At 37.8% G+C, this 19183-nt stretch overlaps 1 protein-coding gene across 1 annotated transcript in view; it reads left to right on the top strand.

Moving 5' to 3' along the window:
* The first annotated feature begins 487 nt into the window (after nt 1–487).
* Nucleotides 488–19183, top strand: part of GAS2 (growth arrest-specific 2) — a 73580-nt gene continuing 54884 nt past the window's right edge. Inside the window, exons 1-2 of the mRNA XM_008938354.1 lie at nt 488–629; nt 8586–8710. Coding sequence (XP_008936602.1) covers nt 488–629; nt 8586–8710 — 267 coding nt within the window. The remainder of the gene's footprint in view (nt 630–8585; nt 8711–19183) is intronic.

Here is a 19183-nt window from a genome sequence, read left to right on the forward strand (position 1 = left end):
GTTAGTAAGTTCGCTATGGTAGTGTGACTTGGTTGTGCCCAGGTTTTTCTTGGGCCAGATCCAAAAATCTCTGAAGCTTTCCATTTTTTTTTGAATGGATATTGGATGAGGCGCTGTATCGAGTTGTTAGATTTGAGTAAAATCTGTCTTTTGATTTGATTGTAATAATTCCTTGCAGAATATTTGCTTATATGTTTGCTATGTGTGTAGTTTGGCAAGTACAAATGAAGTTGACATTTATCTGTGTGATTTATTTGCTTGCAGTGTGATCTATTAACAAAACTGAACTTCAGTCATTGATTTTATATTCATGTGTTAGATCCATGTGTGTTGGTCTGACACGTGATCTCTTAGAATCTTAGTTACTGTTATCTTCTACAGCTCTAAAAAAGAGAACCTGCAAAACATGATTTGGTATCAAGAAGTAATTTTTTTAATTATTTTTTTTTATACATATAATAAAACAGGTCCAGCAAGCGGATAAGCAATGTGTACTGCTCTGAGCCCGAAGGCACGTGGGCCTGGCCTCTCTGATATGCATCAATACAGTCAGTGGCTTGCAAGTAGACATGAGGCCAACTTGCTGCCGATGAAAGAGGACTTGGCCCTGTGGCTTACAAACCTACTAGGTAAGATACAATGAGATGGAATGGAGATACTGGGCCCTAAGAGAACTCTATATTTTAGCTGGGAATTCAGTCCTTCATTCTTCTTTGCATTTCAAAAATAAAGGTAGCTACGATTAGGTAGCTACTTCCACATAGTGCAACTGTAGAGCAAGGTCAGAAAAGCTATTACATAATTTGTCTCCACAGTGTTTCTATGAGTAATGTAATTGAACTTTATTTATTTCATGTTTATTTTTCCCCAAATTTCCTTTTAAATACTCATATGCTTGTGTTTTCTGTGTTAATACCATGAAGCTGAATGGTGCTAATTACTGCCATCACCTATGTCTTCCATTTTTATTGTTACACTTCCTAAAAAGTATGGGTGTACTGACTGTCTTGAACAGAAGGAAGTGTTGAATAGTTCTGCCCTGACCAAGGAGTCTAGTGATTGATAATTGCTGCCCAAGGCTCCACATGCTAAGACTCATGGAAGCTTGTGCAGAGAGGAGTCTGACCTGGTGGCTGCAGCCGGGACCTGGGGATTTACTGATTGCAGCTGTATGTCTTGGTGTGTGAAGCCAAAACATGTTGTTGATGAAAGGGGATACAAACCAAAAGCCAAGAAAAAAATCAGGTTACACATGAGGAAGAGCGAATGAGAGTATGTCCCTGGCAGAAAGGACAGAGACAGTTCTTTGGGATGTGCGACTCATTGAACAAGGTGGAATTTAGAAACTATGAGACAAGAAATAGCGTGTTGTTCGTGGAGAACACTCGGAGGAAAATGGCTTTTGTCTGATCTCTCTAAATCCAAAGGATTCTACGAAAGAAATATATGACTTGCACAATACTTTACTGGGAACCATGCCAACAGTTCCTCTCGATGAACACAGAGGAGAAAATATTTTAGAGATGGTGATGTTTACATGAAACTTTCCTTGATCTTTTGGAGGAATATTTGGATGAGCATTTTTAAATGTGGTGTGTGTGGTTTGGTTGTGGTTTTTTCTTTCCTGGCAGTCTGTTCCGGTGAGATGTAGGCAGTGTCTTGTCTTTGGCAAACCCTGTAGCTGGAGTGTATCGTGGTGTCCAGCAGTAATAGAGTATATCTAGTGCCTTTCATCTGCATGTTCTGCAGTAGTGTATTCCCTTCTTTTAAGAGGCAGGGAAGTAAATTGTTATGAGAGGTGTTGTCAATAAGTACAGTGTCAGCAGAGTGTGAGAACACCAGATTTTGCAGATAGGTGATATCCATTTTAGAGCTGGAGCAGTTATGAATCCACAGCCATGAAAGTGGCGCTTGATTTAAATTACATCTTTGTGTGGGACTTCCGTTTAAATTAATGAGTTTTTAATATAAAATTGTCTAGACAATACCAGAACAAAATCCAGAAATCCTGACTTTTCACTCCAATTACCACAAGACAGCAATCCAAAAGACTGTTTTTTAAATCAGAAGCAGCACATTCCATTAAGGATTTAATATATTGTTTAAACATTTTGAACAATGAAGTTTTAGTGAGCCACTCTAAAACAAATAGAAGCTTGTTTGCAGTTCATAACAGAGTTCTCACAGTGACAAGTTTAGGAATGAGGTCACTTTTTTAGTAGGAACGTAGCAACCAGCAGGAGGTTCAGAAATGCCAACTATAATTAAAAATCTGATTTTCCATATGGACACGAAATTCTGCCCTGCAGAACTAAATGGGCATAACTTTCTTTTAATTAAGCAGGATACACAGTTCATTTGCTTAATGTGTTCCCCTACACCTCCTCACCCCAAGCTCATCTTTTCTCAGAGTTTGTCCTGAAGAACTGAAATTATAGTGATTTGTTAAACTGCTTTGAATTCCTATGTAGACATTGTTATTCAAATTAATAATTCAATTAAGTTAAAATTCACATTCAAAATAAATTAAGTGTAACTGAATTAAAGTAATTAATATTCATATAAATATGTTAACTTAGAATTCAAGTTTGGTTTAATTGCTGTATAATTTAGGTTAACTTTAATGAGAGATGCATAAGCATATTGCTCTAAGATAAAGTAGGTATGAATTTATAGCATGCTGCTACCTTTTAAAAACTTGTTTGTACTCTCACTTTTCAGCATCCAAAAGCCTGAAAGGATGTGCAAGAGGGGTTTTTTTTGTTTGTTTTGTTATGTTGGGTTTTTTCCCCTCCATGTTAAAAATAATGTACTTTGCATTGATGGTCAGTAGATTTTCACATGCATGGATGTGCAGATAACACAGAGCTGATAATATTCTGTGTTATCCCTTAGTTTGCTCTGTGCTCTAACTTGGGTGGCCTTATTGTAGGTGTCTTTATGTCAGTTTTAATGTAACAGGATTTCTCAATTTATAAAGAAAATGAATATGCATTTTGATTTTGGCCATGTTTGGTCCATCTTTTGTTTCATCCATATTTTAGTCAGTTATTTGTACTATGACTCAACATGGACACATTTTTTTCAAATAAATGTAGATTAAAAAGAAACCAGAAAAGATAGAAAGTATTTTATGCAAGAATAGGACCAAACCTTTTTAAGTTAGCTTGATCAACTCGTGGTGGTTTTGGTGGTTTTTGTGGAGAGTCACATGTGTCCTACACAGTGTTAATGGAGGTTAAATAGTGACAGTTTTTCAGCAGTAAAATCCATTGTGGGTTCAAAATTACACACTGGAAAACATGAGAAGGATATTGCTCTTTATAATATGAATGAAAGGGTTTGAAGCTAAAATTTGACTTTACCAAAGTGATAAATTGGAAGACCGAGATATATGGCACAGCTGGAAAACAATGCTGCAAAAATTTTTTACTCTGAGACACTGGGCATATTCTAATTTAGCATGGACATTGTGGTGGGTTTTTGTGGTTTGTTTTAGTAATCACTAGTACTTACGTGTGCATTTTGCTAATTATTTTTGGAACCATGTCAGAGAAACGCAGAGCTGCTGGGTGTACAGTTTGTCATTACAGCTCCATTGCTGAATAGGTCTTAGCTGCCTGTATTCTGGGGGCTGGAAAAAGGACATTGCAGATGAAACCGATGTGTCAGCTGAGATTAACTCATTCAAGGTTGCACATGATAGCATTCTCAAAAGTGGAACACGTCAGCATTGCAGGGGTTGGGGCTTGCGTGCTTCAGAGGAAGATTGGAGCTATGGACGTTGTCACCCTCACTTCCCTCTGGTGGCTCAGCTGAGAGATCCTTGCAGTGGCAAAGTCAAGGAGATGTGTTGACCCAATTGTCTTGCAAACGATCATCTCTTAGCCTTGTTTTTATTGTGTATAGAGCCAGTGAAGCACTTGGCAATACTTTCAGTGCTGACACCACTTATTTTAGTTGAATGCTCTTATGGATACCGAAAACTTCTGTGTGAATTAGCACAGTTGGGCCATAGGAATAAACTAGCAGTGGCAATTTGGAAGCAAAGAGATTTGTTTGTCTGCTGTACTCTCCAGTATTGTCGTGTTTTCTCTTGAGTGTCTGCAGAAGTGGAAGGGCTGACATCAGGAGGAGTGGACTTCATCACCAGCCTGTTGTTTAGGACAGGTATAGAGGGCTGGTTTCTGTTTTTCACCTTTGACTTTTGTGTAGAGCTCTGATCTTTTTTTCCCATTCCCAGAGCTCATTTACCAGCTGCACAGGGTTATATTGTCACTTACTCCATCCAGGATCATTTAGCACACGGGACTATGGAACAGACCTGTGAGATATGCCCTGGGCACGTGTCAAGGCTCCAAGGTTTCAGTGCTGAAGCCTCTTCCTAACAGAGCTTTCTGGACTTCAGAAGCTCATAGATAAGGAGATGGAGAATGCAAGATGCTGAGGAACTGGACATGTAATCATTGACTCTTGTATGAGGCATGTAAAATTTTCTTGGGTGCAAAAATGAAGTAGGCTTGGAGAAAAGGACAGAGAGGTGAGGATGTTAGGTGAGGCATTGAGTTGGAGACCAGGCTTGAAATTTAAAGGTGTATTTGAGAGGCATAAAGTTTGGGGGATGAAGGGTGGGAAGTCTTCTGCAAGACAACTGTCTGTCTTAGGTTCTGAGTTAAAGCAAAACCTGCTTCAGTTCGGTGTTCCTGCTCATCTTGCTGTCTAAGAGGATTCTGTAGCAGTACCTTTATTTTCAGCATCAGTGTGTTCACCTCAAGCCAGTGTGAAAAGCAAGTTTGAAGTATCTGAATGGGAAAACATTCACGATGCTGGTACTTCTAGTGATTCTGCTGGAACTGGTGCAGTCTCTAATTTGAGTGGCTTTATAATTTTCTTTAGTATCAACATTCCTTTGGGATTGTTTATATGTCCCATTTCAAGTAAGTGATAATGTCCGAATGCTATCAAAACTATTTCTCGTGCTGCCAGCTGTTGCAGGAAACAGAGTAGCCTTGTTGGAAAACAACCAGTGTTGCATGTGTGTAAAACCACTGACCTTTCTTTACTTTATTTTGATTGCATTTTGCTAACTTGGGTTTAAGTGCCACTCTGTTTGACAGGATCAGACTGGTGCCTCAGTATTGTAGAAGCTCATCCTTTGACCAATGTGTTTCTGTTTATAAACTAGTGGTTGTGTGTTACAACTGGAATGTACAATTGAAAAAATCGGTCAGTTAGTTGTGAGGGTGGAGCCCATGTCTTGCACTGTGGTTATTAAATTATCTGTGGAGGGAAGTGCAATACTACAGGAACCAACCAGATTCTGGTACTTCATTGTAGTCTTTGAGTCCCTCCACTGCATGCTGAAGGCTCTGGTTGTCTGAGACAGCCCCTAGGGAATGATGCGGCTTTGACTCTTGGGCACACACCCTGGGCTTGAGCTCTTTGTAGTTGTTCTTCCATAGGCCTCCCAGTCTGGTTGCATTAGGACCCTCAGGACTGGGTGGCCTCACAGATAACTGCCCACAGCTTCCAGTGGTAGGTGGCAGGTACAGCAGTTTGTCTTTCCAAGGGGCAGCTGGTGACTGTGGGAGAGGGCAAGCAGTGCTTCTGAGGGTTGAGAAAGCCTTCATGTTCCTGCTTTTATTTTTCTTTTCATAATTTTAGCGTTGCTTTTTTATGATACTTAATGTTATTACCATTCTATAAAAACATTGCAACTGCTTTCTTGTAATTATAGGGGGAGTTATACATTTTTAATGGAGTTTAATGTTTTTTCCATAAAAATATACAGAGGCCTTTTTTTCCCTCAGGCTATGAACATTACTCTCATTTGAATCAATACATTTCAACTGTTAAATATGTCAGAGTGTCTGTTTTAGCAAAGAAATGCCACCTTTTGGAGCCATAAAATACAGTGAATTGAAAGCTGACACCTAATATATTTTTCATTGGATACAGATGTTCAATGCAAAACTCATTCTTTCAGCTTTCATAAAAGGGAACAGAACTAAAATACTCCAGCTTAGTGTACAATATACAGTGACCAAACTGCTAATGTAATTAAGTATTTAAAATAATAGAAACATATTGCTAAATAGCAGGAAAAGATAGAAGAATTTTTCCAAGTCTTTGTAAAGAGTAAATACTTCTAAATAGGATTTAGGTTTCTTACTGTTCAACTAGTGAGGTAATAAATCTGTAAATCATGGGACAGAATGAATACGTAGAATGTGATTTTTCTTCTACCTGTGTGAAAAGTTGTGCTTTCCAAAATAAAGATGTTGAGTACGTTAAAAATATTGTTAATAATTTTGTTGTAGAAGAAAATGAGTCTATTGTAAAATGCAATACTCTATTAAAAACAAATCAGTTCCTATAACATAATCTTATTTTTCAAATTTAGCTTTCTAATGGCTTTATACCTCTTGCCAAAAATGCTGATAGGGCAAATGGGAAAATATGTAGGCTAGAATGGTGATGAAGACTTTTGAAATGTTCAATTTTTGTGTCTGTGGGCTATTATAATTTCAGTCTGGGCTTTCAGCTGACCTGGAGGCAATGCTAAAATATTGTCAGTTATACACAAGCTACCACTGAATGTCTGCAGTGCTGCTACTGCTCTTTTGCCTGGAGAAGTCATTTGGGTATACAGGAGCTTTAACGTGGGCTATATGGCAGAGAGAATTAAGGGAGAATAAAAAGAGGCAAAAAACCTCCACATTAAAAGGCTATTTCTGAAATAGAAATGTGTTGGAAAACTCAAGTTTAACTTTAAGCAAAAATATAAATCTGCTATTGTATCTGAAGATGGTTTGCTGCAAAGGTCTTTATCTTACTCTTTGATTTTTAACTGACCAAACTGAAGAGTTGTAATATTTTACCCAAAGGATGCTGAAGTATCTAACAGTTGTCAGTCAAGAGCCTAGAGAAATCAGCTTTCCTCTACCCTTTTTGTAATCATATTGCTTTATAACACTGCTATCATCAGTGTTATGACTGATTACAATGTACCAGCAATATATTGCAGAAGTACAATATTAATTTTTTATTATCTATTTCATTTTTGTTACTTTTGAATGTTAGTTTTCTCTTCTGAGTAAAAAGGTATAGAAAAGCTTTACTACTTTTTTTCTGAATTTACTTCTCCTGGGGTGTTTTGCCAAATAACGTTGTGAACCTGTTCCAAACAAATTAATGCTTCCAGTTTCCAGACATCTCATGGAAAATAAATTTTCCCAGACTAACTAGAAAGACAAAGAAACCCCAACCCTAATTTAGTCAGGCAGCTGCTTGTTGGTCCAAAATCTGTCGCAAAACCCCCTGACCAGCAGTGGGCAGAATTCCACCTGTTGCTCTGCTTGCAAACAAGCTGCTTTTGAGCAGCAGGAGTGGATCTGGTATTGAATTTTTTTTGGCAGTGTGTTGTTAGTGATAACTGCTGTGTAACAGCCTATGAAAAATGAGTTGATGGTGTTATTCCTGTCCCCAAATGACACGCATAAATATCACCAACAGTAGATAAATGCTGCCTTAACAGGAAGAGTAAAAGTTAGTGCTTGATATTCCTCTTGATGCTACTAGAAGTCAAGAGGGCTGAAAAATACAGCTGCTGGTCAAATAGGTGTCCCAAGAGAAGGCAAGTTTCCCAGTAGAAATGTGAAAAAGGAAAACCTTCAATATCAATATTTTTACCAGAAAATGATGTTAAGATCCTGGGATTTTAGTCTACAGTGGTACATGACTCCCTTCTCATCTGGCCTATCCAGCCTGGTCAGATTGCACATCTCAGTGTGGGACTCTTGTGATCTCCCCTGCCTGGAGGATATGACTGTGGTGTAATGGGAGGTCCTCTGGTCTGCTCTAGCCAGGGAGGACCATCTGTGGCAGCTGAAGTACAACATCATCTGGTGTGATAATAATTGATACTGAAAATGATATTTTGAAATAAAAGTATTTTGACTTTGTTCTTTGGGTGCAAATTTTAATCTGCATGACAAATAGATGTATAACATGAAATTTCAGTCTCTCCCTTTTTTTTTTAATGTACCTAACTATAGTTTTGAAAAAGCTCTTTCAAAGGAGCATTGGAGTCATTGTAGTATGTTGTCAGCTTCTTGCAGGACCAAGTCTTAAGCTCTCACTAAAAAAAAAACCCGTGGTTGACATGTTTTTCTACTTGTGTTATAAAATAAGCTGCAGTAGTGTTAGCAGCTCTTACACTATATCTATCCATGCACACTGGGGTAAATAATTCTCCTGCTGTACTCTGTTTTTTAAAATACTATGTTAAAAGCATTGGAATTTCATAAGTAAAACAGGATCTGTGGCATCTGATATGCCAGAATTATTTTTCAAATAGTATACGGCTTCCCAAAGAAAGTGTGGGGGTTTTGAATAATTTGTAGTATGTCTACCAGCAAAGTAGTACTGGTTGTCCCCTAAATATTCCAAGTAATGCAAGCTTTTTTTCAGTTGAAGCACATTTCAAATTGTTGTCAAGATTTCTATCGATTTCTCTTTTTGCACAATGACAGCCTATAATATTGCACACTTTCTGCCATGTTAACTTTCTGTTTGCTGTTCAGGTAGAGAAATAACAGCAGAAACCTTTATGGAGAAGCTGGATAATGGTGCCTTGCTTTGTCGGTTAGCTGAGACCCTGCAGGAGAAATTTAAAGAAAACAGCTTTGATGCAAACAAGCCTGGCAAAGTAAGTGTGGGTAAACGTTCTAGCATGTATTATCAATATCTGAGGTATCTTGACTGTTTTGGTGCTAACTTTTCTGCACAGTTGAGAGAATTCATTTGTGGAGGCTCTGCAAATGACCAAAGAGGTAATTGCTCTGTGTAGAAAAAAAAAAATACAATATAAAATTGGAGCAATTAATACTTCTTTGGTAATTAATGTAACTGTGAGAGGCAGTTACTCAAAAGAAATTACTCATAACATGGAGGATAAGACATAGAACAAGATCTAGCAGTGTGATGTGGGAGCTAGTAGTCAAAATGTGACCCTTGTATTTATTTGTAAGGGGAATATGAAGTAGCTGTGGGAGGTGCCTTTTCCTCCATAAACAGCTCTGGGGAGGCCACTAATAAAATTCCATAGTTAGTTTTGGTGCCTTGAGTTTAAAGCTCCTGTTGGTGTATGGGAAGGGGTTCAGTGAAGAGTTGCAGGGATGACGTGGAAAATGTGAACCCTCAGAAGATGCCGAAGAGCTTTGTAAAGATCCAGTTAAGATCATGCTTGATGGTAACCTCCCTTTAATTCAAATTATTTTCATAGAACACTCTTACTGCTAGGAACTCAAGAGTGCAGCAAGTTTCCTTCTGGGAGGAGTTAAATTGTTGACACAATTAATGCCATGATTATGAAACTTTTTTTTTCCTTCTTGCATTCAGAAACATCTTCCTTGAAAGCCAAACCAGGCAAATACCCAGCAGATAAAAAGAAATCTGAAATCACGTAATGCATCTTCTATTCTTCTTCTAGTTTTCATAACTCGTCTGTAGCAGAAATTAGGACACAGTATAAATTTTATCAACAGTTTTGAGAACTGACAGACTTGTTTCAGCTGCAGCTGCATGTTGTTTTTCTTGGTTCCAAGCTCATAATTGTTGTTGCAGAAGAAATTGTCTGGAAGAAGGCAGATTTAATTTATTGAATTATTTTTAACCTTCTGTGTCTGAAGGGTTGCAGGGGGACATGAGTTTTCTTGCCTTTTTTTATTTTTTTTTGTGATGGAAAAGGAAGAGATAGCTGGGAAGAAAGATAAGTAGAGAAGGAAGCCTTCCTCCAGAAAGGCAGAAAAGGCAGCTGGAACTCATATTTCAAATTAAAATGAGGTTTTGGTTAGTAGAAGTACTGTATGACTTCAGAGTTCCTCTTCATAATATGGTCCAGCTTGTCTTCACCTAAACAGTGGCCTGTTAGTGACATGATAGCTCCCAAGTTGAGAAGACATTTATGGCAGCTTTTTTGATTGAGCCTAGGAACTAACTAGGCAGAAAGTTTGGGGGGTTTTGTTGTTTTTTTTTTTTCCCCCCTTAACTAACAAACCGAAGGTACCAATAGTGACAAAAACTATTGAAAGTAAACTTGGCTACATAGTTCTAAAATGTTCCTTTGCCATATCTTGCCCAGCTTGTGTACTAGAAAATCAAATAAATCACAAGTGTAAAGCATTGTTTTACAGACTAACATCTCAGAAAGCTATATTTAATGGCTATTTAATACCAAATTTTCAGGAAAAATAATAGTTACAAATTGTACTACAAAGTTCTAGTAAATATTCAGAAATTCAAACCATATGTTTTTGTTAGATATCTAACTACTGCTTTTGGTGGTTTTGGTTGTTTTGTTAGTTGTGCTTTGGTTTTGAGTGGGCTTTTTTGTTTGTTTGTTTTTTCTTCTTCTGTCATCAGAGTTTTGTCTGATGGTGTCTTATTTTGAGAGAGCTACTATTTGGAAAGATAATCCAGAAATGTACCAATATTTAGTACTTCTGTGTTTTGCCACTGAAAATAGATAGACCTCTTTTCTTGTATTAACTTCCTCAGCTAAGAATATGGCCTTCTTTATTTGAATTAGGTGATTCCCTTTTCTTGAACCTAAGTTGCATTAGGAGCCAATTAGACATTTGTAGTCCCATATGTTGTAATTACTTAGATTTGTTGGTCTTTTATTTGTCAAACTGGTATGGGAAAGAATTCTGCTCCACTGCCATTTTCTCAATGTATATTATTTCATACTTAATGTACTAAGAATTCAAAGAAATGGCAGAGTAATAGATTGGTGTTATTCTAGACTATTAGGGAGCTATTCATCCTTTCAGATTTTAATTCCCTGTGTAGCAGTCCTAGGCAATAGGACTAGCCTACACATTGGAAAATCTGACTTGTGGTGCCAAGGAAATTTATAATATGATTACACTGTATGCAATTTAGCATAGTAAGAATTCCACAATCCTCCCCTAAATCATAATTATGCACTCTGTTAATAATACATGTGGAATTTTGAAGCCATTTGGCCATTTCTCTGTGCACATGAAAACAGAAACATGATGGTCTTTCACCCAGGTGCCCTGGTGACTTCACACAGCTGGAGGAAGCTGCTGACTTTTACAGAGTTCAGCCTCTATCAAAATAGATAAAGTGCTTTCCTATTCCTGTATGGGACCTTTAATTTTTTCAGATAGAAGCAGACTGATATAAAATGAGTGTCTGCCAGAAGAATCAGCTTACAGGCAGCACCAGGTTGCAGCTGAGAAAGGGAGACAGGATAAGGCTGTAGATAATGGGTGTGTGTGTTTGTGTGTAATCGTACAAAGTCCCTCTGCAAGCTTGAAGATTTGGTCTATTTTCATAAATGAAGTTTTTCCTTCTATGTGAACTACTTCATAGATGGCAAAGCTTCACAAAATATTTTGGGTTTACTTTTGCCTTAGATGAACATGGTAGATCCTGTTCTGCTTGATATGTACTACCAATCTTGAATTCACTTCTGCAGCTCTTTGGGGCTGTTTGGGCAGTTTAGCAGCTGTAGCAACACATGTAAAAAGGCATTAAAAACTAATATTACACACACTGACTCCTCAGTTGTTTGCTCTAATTCCTTCAGTTCATATTGCAAGACTCTACAGAATGGCAGAGGTTAAATCCTATTGCTGCTGGGTTAACTGCCTTTGTGATGTATATCTAGTCACTGTCACTTTTACAGTTGGTTTCTTAACAGAACTGTATCACTCCCTTTCTTCTGAGGGAGAACTGAATCTTCTTCAGCTTTCAGGAACACACTAGGTCAGTGTCAGCCTTTTTGAGTGTGGAATAAGCCAGGAAAGCATTAACAAAAAAATGTTGTGCCTCCCAAAATATCACATTTTTCCAAATCTGGAAGGAAGATGGTTGTATTATGTGAACACTTTCTTTTTGTGTCATGTGGAGACACTTGTGGATTCTGGAGATGTTTTTCATAGAGTTGGGAAACTACTGGTAATGAGATTTGGGAATAAAGTTTTAAGAAACTGAAAAGATGATTAAACGATGTACAATACTGAAGTGGATCTTCCACAAGGGTCGAACTACAAAGAAATGATTTAAAATCAAATTTGTGTTTTCTTTTTCTGTATAAAGATGCCTCCTCAGGACTGAATCCCTGCAGCTAAAAATAGCACCTGAGTCACCTTCTGCTTTGGTATCTGTTATCCAGGGGAGTGATGTGTCATTGAGAGCATTGGAGTTTGGCAGCCTCTGGTGCCATTTACACAGTATTTGCTCATTGCCCTTCCAAGCTTAATGACATAAAAACCACTTTGGGATGTCATAATACTCCAAATGTGTCCTCCACGAGTCTAATTCCCTAACCTTTTGGTGTGTGATTTGTTAATCCTTGAGTAATAAGTTATTAAAATAATTTTAGTTTCTAAAGATGAAACATGTAACAGCTGTTCAGGATGTTAGGTGCTAGGTTCTTGTGCAAATCCCAGCAGACAGTGTTCTACCATGATTCAAAAACTGATGGTTCTGAAAACATTGGTCTTGTATCTGATCCATTGCTTCAGACAGACAAAACTTTGAGTTTTAAATGCAAATGGAAATTTTAAGCAGGCAGGTCAGTATTAGACTGGTATGACTGCATGATATATTTTTCAAGAAGTAATTTTTTCCACTTTTTGGAGATTTTTACAGTCATAAATAAATCTAATCATGTACATTTATAAAGTGACAAGGAGATGACTGACATCCATCTTAGTAAATGCTGAAGATTTGTATGGTAGTAAGTTGCTGGAACTACCTGTGCTGCTGCTACTAATGATCTACTGTCTAGAAAGCACAGACTTATTATTATAGCAGCAGTTATCCCATAGAGGTGATTCATGTCACAGGATGCCATTTTGTAATTTTCTCCCATTGGCTTGGATTTCATCTCCATGCTCTTCTGGCAGTATTTTACTTTTTCTGACAGATAGCTAATTTGAGAATTTCACAGCTGTACAAACAAATTCAGAGCATCAAGACATGTGCAGTATGCAGAGAGATCACGTTTGCTTGAGTTTAGTTTAGTAAGCCCATTACTTAAAATTTTAAAATAAACATAAATAAATTGTGTTAATAGTTGTCACCAGTTTAATAGGCAGAGTATAGTAGTCTGCCCACCATCCTTGAAGCTGCCTGTATATTTATGAACATCCTACTGAAAACAATGTGTTCATGGCAAATGAATAAAAACAGGTTGAAGCTGAACCATCCTTTTTCTGAGTGCTCAGAGATTAATCAGATCAGTCTCAAATCTCTTAAAAATACTTCTGAATAATGAAATGGAGTCTGAAATTCAACCTCATTTTTAGAAAGCTGGGATCTAAATATGAAGAGAAACAGAAGTAAGAACAAAATAAATCAAGATACAAATATTTCTTAAGTCCTAGAATGTTTAATTTAAATATGCATTTAATTTTATTCTTCCAATGGGAGCTGATTTTGTAAGATTAAACAGAATGTGCACTGAAATAAAGGTATTATGCAGTCAAATAAATTCCAAAATGTCCTTGGATATGCTTGTGCACTTCTAATAAAACTGTCTATGAAACAGTAATCTCTGCACACACACATTCATGTTATATCTGAACATTAAGAGTTTGTGTCCGTGCCTTACCAGCAGTCCTCTTATCTGAAGTGTATTTTGCAGTTCATATCCAAAACTTTCACTTGCTCCTGGGAAACGAACATGGTGAATCTGGTGTAGATCACCATGACAGCATTTGCTTCTCAGAGACATGCAGGTTTGCAGAAGGTGAATGTTTTAACCTAGGTAGAGCACTTTGAGAGTCACATGGTTCATTTTGAGGGCTAGAGCTAAGGGACACTACTTGTGATGGAAGTTTTTTGCCCTTAAATAAGTTCTAATATTGAAGTGTGATCTCAAGGGTGAAAAAATTCAGCAGTTTCACAGTTGAAAACTCACTGTTTTAAATCTCAAGTTGCTTATGCTTCTGAAGAGAATTATGTGTATCTGTGGAAGTAGAGACGGAATCCTTTAAACTAAAGAACTTGCAAATTCAGGGAATTGACCTGAATACTGTCAATATTGAAAGAAGGGACTGGTGGCAAAAGAATATGATTATAAACTAGAGGCCAAGTTAATTTTTCTTCTCATCTGTAAGTTTATTGTTTGCTTTTGGGAGAATACAGCTCTGTGCTTTCTTTTTCTGGAGCTGTGATGTGGGAATACTCTTCAGTGTAGAATAGTGGCTTGATTTGTGAACATTGTAAAGTGCTTTGAGCAATTTGGGTGTTTGGATGTGGACCTGTTGGAGAGCATACAGAGGAGGGCCATATGAGAGCTGGAATGCCAGCTTTTATGAAGATAAGCTGAGAGAGTTTGGTTTGCTTAGCCCACAGAAGAGAAGACTTTGGGGAGACCTTATCACAGCCTTCTGGTACCTGAACAGGCTCCAGGAAAAATGGAGGAGGACTTTTTACAAGGGCACGTAGTGATTGAACAAGAAGTAATGGCTTTCAACTGGAAGATGGTAGATTTAGATTAGATGTGAAGTTCTTCACTGTAGAGGGTGGTGAGTCACAGGAACAGGACAGACGGAGGAGCTGTGGATGCTCAATCCCTGGAAGTGTTCAAGGCCAGGTTAAATGGGGCTTTGAGCAACCTGGTCTAGTGGGAGGTGTCCGGGCCCATGGCAGGTGGGTTGGAGCTAGGTGATCTTCAAGGTTCCTTCCAACCCAAAGCATTCTATCATTCCATGAGTTGGTGAGCTGTGATTACTAAGTAGTTCCCATTATGAAAACCAATTGAAATTTGACTCTTTATTTACAAGAAACATAGAAACTCGTGATACTCTAAACATAGGAAGGAGGAAGACCTTTGATTGTGAATCTACTGCTTCAAAGAGCTTTGTGTGTGCTCTGCAGTGGGGCCTCAAGCAAGTGTAGGGATAGTCCTCCTAAAGTGGAGAATCTGGACCAATGGCTTAGCGTTTGGCTCCTTTCCTGAATCACCATTCCCAGAAAATATTCTGTAAGCTTGGTGCCCTCAGCCTGTCTGTCTAGTGTAGAGTCCTTGGGTATATCAGAGCCATGGTCAAGTGCACGTTATAAGTTAGGTATCTGACTCTCCAGATGAGAATTGCATTCATGTGGTGAGGTTATGACAGATTCTTTGTGGTCTGGGACAGCTATTTGCTTTTCTGCACACTTGTACTTTCTGGAGACTTTTGTTTTGCACTAAAAGCTTGTGGAGCCAATGTCTAATCACACAATATAGATATGGTCTTCAGTTACTTGGGAGGAAAAAAAAATATAGCATTGTCTTTTTGTATATTAATCTTTGCAGTGGCAGAGTGATGTGGATATGAGAGGAAAAGAATAATCTTGCAAAACGACTCAAAAGTGCTAATCCATCTGGAAGGAATCATTTCCACAAGACTGTAAAGCTGTTTTAGAGAATTCCTTTTACCTTTCTCAGACATGTCAATAGCTTGCTGAGCTCATGATCAACTGCCTTGCTACCAGGTTTCTTGCAGATACTGTAAAAAAACCCTGTGTGCCTCAGCAAGTAACTCTTGGACCTAAAGATTTTCTATTTGCAGGAGGATTGCATGGTAGGATAGAGTTCTTTCCCACTGGACCACAAAAGGAGATTTCTCAAGGAGTTTGGGATATTATATGGTTGTCTGCTTGGCACCTTCCAGGTGAATACACTGAAGGTCTCCTAAGCTGTTAGGTGCACTTTAAGCCATGCATTGTGTTGGGGGCAGAGCTATGCAATCCTGGACAGAGCACCAAGATATCATCGTGTCTCTTCAGCTCATTCTTTCCCCTGATACTTCTTGTCCCTGGGGAAGTGTGGTTTGCTCCCTTATTTGAGTGGAGCACAATCAATCTCTCTCTGAGCTGGCCTTGCTCTTGTCAGGGAACCTGAGGTACGGATTCTCCTGTATATATCTCCCTCTGCTCCTTTTTGACATTACAGAAATAACCAGAATTTGCATCTCGAGGTAGATTGTCATGGAAAAAGCAATGCAGATTAAAGCAGTTAACTGCCTGTTAGCTCCTGCTTTAGAAAATGCCATAATGATTCAGACTGCAAATCAGGTCCAGAGGAGTACCAAACTTTTATTATCATTCAACTAGGATACATCTCAAGGGTTTTTTTTCTGCAGATGTTAAATTGTTTTTGTATGGAATACTAATACTTAGACACTTGATAAAATTTTTATGAAGACTGGAAGTGTTCATAAGATTACTTCAACGCAGGACTTGCAAATAGGGATGGCATATTTTCTTAAAGAAAAAGCTATTTTTACCAGCTATTTTTAGATTTGCTGAATTTTACTTCTTATGTGAAAAGCATTGTAACATTCCTATTTTTTATTTTGTTAAGCCTTTAAAGCAAACTGTAAAAGTCTGTAATAGATCTTTCTATGGAGCTTTTTATTTAGACTATTAGGATTAGTCTGGAACAGAAATACAAGATTAGGGACTTGAATGAATATCAGCATATATTTTTAGAAGCTTGAGAAAATAGAATTTAGACCAACTATCCTGAGCTCAGTTGTGCCATTCGTAGGTCAAACTTAGTGTTAATAGTTTTTAGAGAATAATGAATAAGTGAGAACTACAGAATTTGATCCATTTACCAACAGCAAGCCTTGAACTTAAAATAATGAGCACAAATTTCTGAAACAATGGGAAGAGTGAATATGCAGCTATAACTGATGACTGCATTGCAGAAGGAGAAAACAGAAGCCAATTTGAGGCATAGACGCAAATTTGTAGATGTCATAATTATGTCTAATTTGTGTATTTAAATAAACATGTATTCCCATTTGGGTTTGTATATGTAAATTGCCCCCAAACGCTTCAAGTATACAGTAAAGCTTTGTTCACAACTTTGGAGGCTGATTTAAGGCTGGTTTGGAGATTTGGCTGTATAGATTAACATTCCAACATGTTTTTCAAATCATGGACATTTTTAAATTCTGTGCCAGCTTAGAATTCCCAGGGCTCCAGCAGTTTCCTTGTGGTTTCTAATTGGAAAACTCACAGAAATTTTGGATTCTTTATCATAAAGGCAAAGAGGCAGTTTTTCTTAAAAACAGACATACAGGGCTTTGGAGAATCAGACTTACCTGCGGGGAGCTGCATGTGAAATTATTTCTGAATGTTTTCAGCACCTGCATAAAAACATCTGGAAATCCAAAAGGCAAACAGATAAAGCATCTGAAAAAATTCTCTCTTCCTTTAGACTGCATAGATCTCTATCACAGTCTTCTTGACACTTGGCTCGGGTTAGGTAAAGCACCATTTGGAACTAATCTTACAGAGAGGCTGGGAACACCCCACCCCTCCTTGCACTTCAAAAAGTCACAGGGGGTGAGACTGATCACTCAGAGAAGCAGGAGAAAAAAGGAAGAAAAGGCACGATTGTGTATTACATACACAGCATACCCAGCATGGTAATTATTATATCAAGGCACTTGGATGGCTTCTGACATTTGTTACTCAGACTGCCAGTGAAAGCTTATCCGCTGTAATTCCATAGGTTAAAGAACTATGCTGCTTATTTGAACAATATTACACCACAGTGTAAATGAAAGTATGGAAACATCTTTCAATACAAAATTCTAGAATGTGTTATGATTCACTTCAGCTATTCAGACTGAAGTTTTCTAAGCATTGTCCTTAGCTTGGGTTCTTCTGGAATGGCTGAGGGGAAAAAGTGATTTTGAAATTTCTGAGATGAAAATGAGTTGTTTTTGCCAAAATGTAATATTTTTCATATTTAACTTTATTTTGAGAGAATCATATCCCCTTCAAGAATGTGATGTTTGATAAGACATGATTGTGGGTTAATAAGGTGCTTTCTAAAATGTGTCCTATGAAAATTCACTCAGATTTGACCAGCTTATATCTCATGGAAAAATTGCTACTTATGCATGTAGTTGCCACGTTCATTCACATGTCCTGCTGTGTGACAATGAAAAAGCCTCAAACAACTTACTCAGATGCAGTCCTTCTGCTTTTCTCATTAAATTACAATATAAATGATGGAAATCCAGAAACTAGGATTCTTCAACTAACTACATTCATTCAACTCTGGCTTCTGTGGTTGGGGAAAAGCTCAGGATCATAGATCAAAGATAAGGTGTAAGAAGGAGCAACTCTGAAAGAGCAACTGTCAGAATTGCCCCTTTCTGTTCTGATATTATCTAACAAACCCGTCATGAAATGCCCATTTAAAAAACTCCTATCTAAATGTGAATTCTTAAAAACAGATGTCTGAGGAAAAGTACAGTGCAATCACTGCATGGGAGTGAACTACTGGATCCCAGACTTTGCCCCTTGCATTTGTTTTCAGGAACACTGCAAGGAGGACTTTGCCATCACTTACCTGAGTATCTGTCTTAGATTCTCTGTTCATAAAATTTTAATAAACTAGTTTGCTTTTTTATTTTTATTGTAGTCTCTGTCCTTAATGCTACTTAATGCTAGTCTCTCTCTTTACTGCTATTATAGCATTAAAAAAAAAGACAAACCACTTTTGATTGTTGTGTTTTTAGATTGTAGATAAGTAGAAGTAATGGCTTTTAATTTGTGGTGCATACAGGCCTGGAGTTTGTAAATTGTTTCTACAAGAGCTTGGAAAGGCTGTTAATAGAAGTGAACTTGACAGTAAACATGAATATACTACAGAGTTAGATGTCTGAAAGTTTTGAAAGTCAATTTATAGACCTCCCCAAGACTTTTGACTATAGTGACTGACTTAATCCCATCCTCGATTACACAAATTGCCTGGGTAGGAATAGGGGCTGAAGTCTTTGTAAATGGGCTCTGTGTTGTCAGCTTCCATTGGTTGTGCCTTACCTGCTCTCCAGTAGAAGGTTCCTGGCTGTTAGTTGTTACGTGTTTTCCAGCTGCCCAACAGCCAGCCTCTCATAGGTGACCTTTTGATTCTGGCAGATGTCATAATTTTGCCTCTATACATTGAAATGGACTTGTCACTTGACTATTTTTAAATTATTTATCGGTCATGTAATCAAAGGTGCTTAAGCTGGTGAATGAGGCTTCTCACATGCCAATTTTTTACTTTATTTCTGGGTGTCCCAGTTGTCTGGTGCATTTTATGTGAATTGAATCAACTCTTGTATTCCTTGTCTTTCTAACACACTGT

Source organism: Merops nubicus, unplaced genomic scaffold (genome assembly GCF_000691845.1).
Source record: "Merops nubicus isolate BGI_N331 unplaced genomic scaffold, ASM69184v1 scaffold15464, whole genome shotgun sequence".
Lineage (NCBI taxonomy): Eukaryota > Metazoa > Chordata > Aves > Coraciiformes > Meropidae > Merops > Merops nubicus.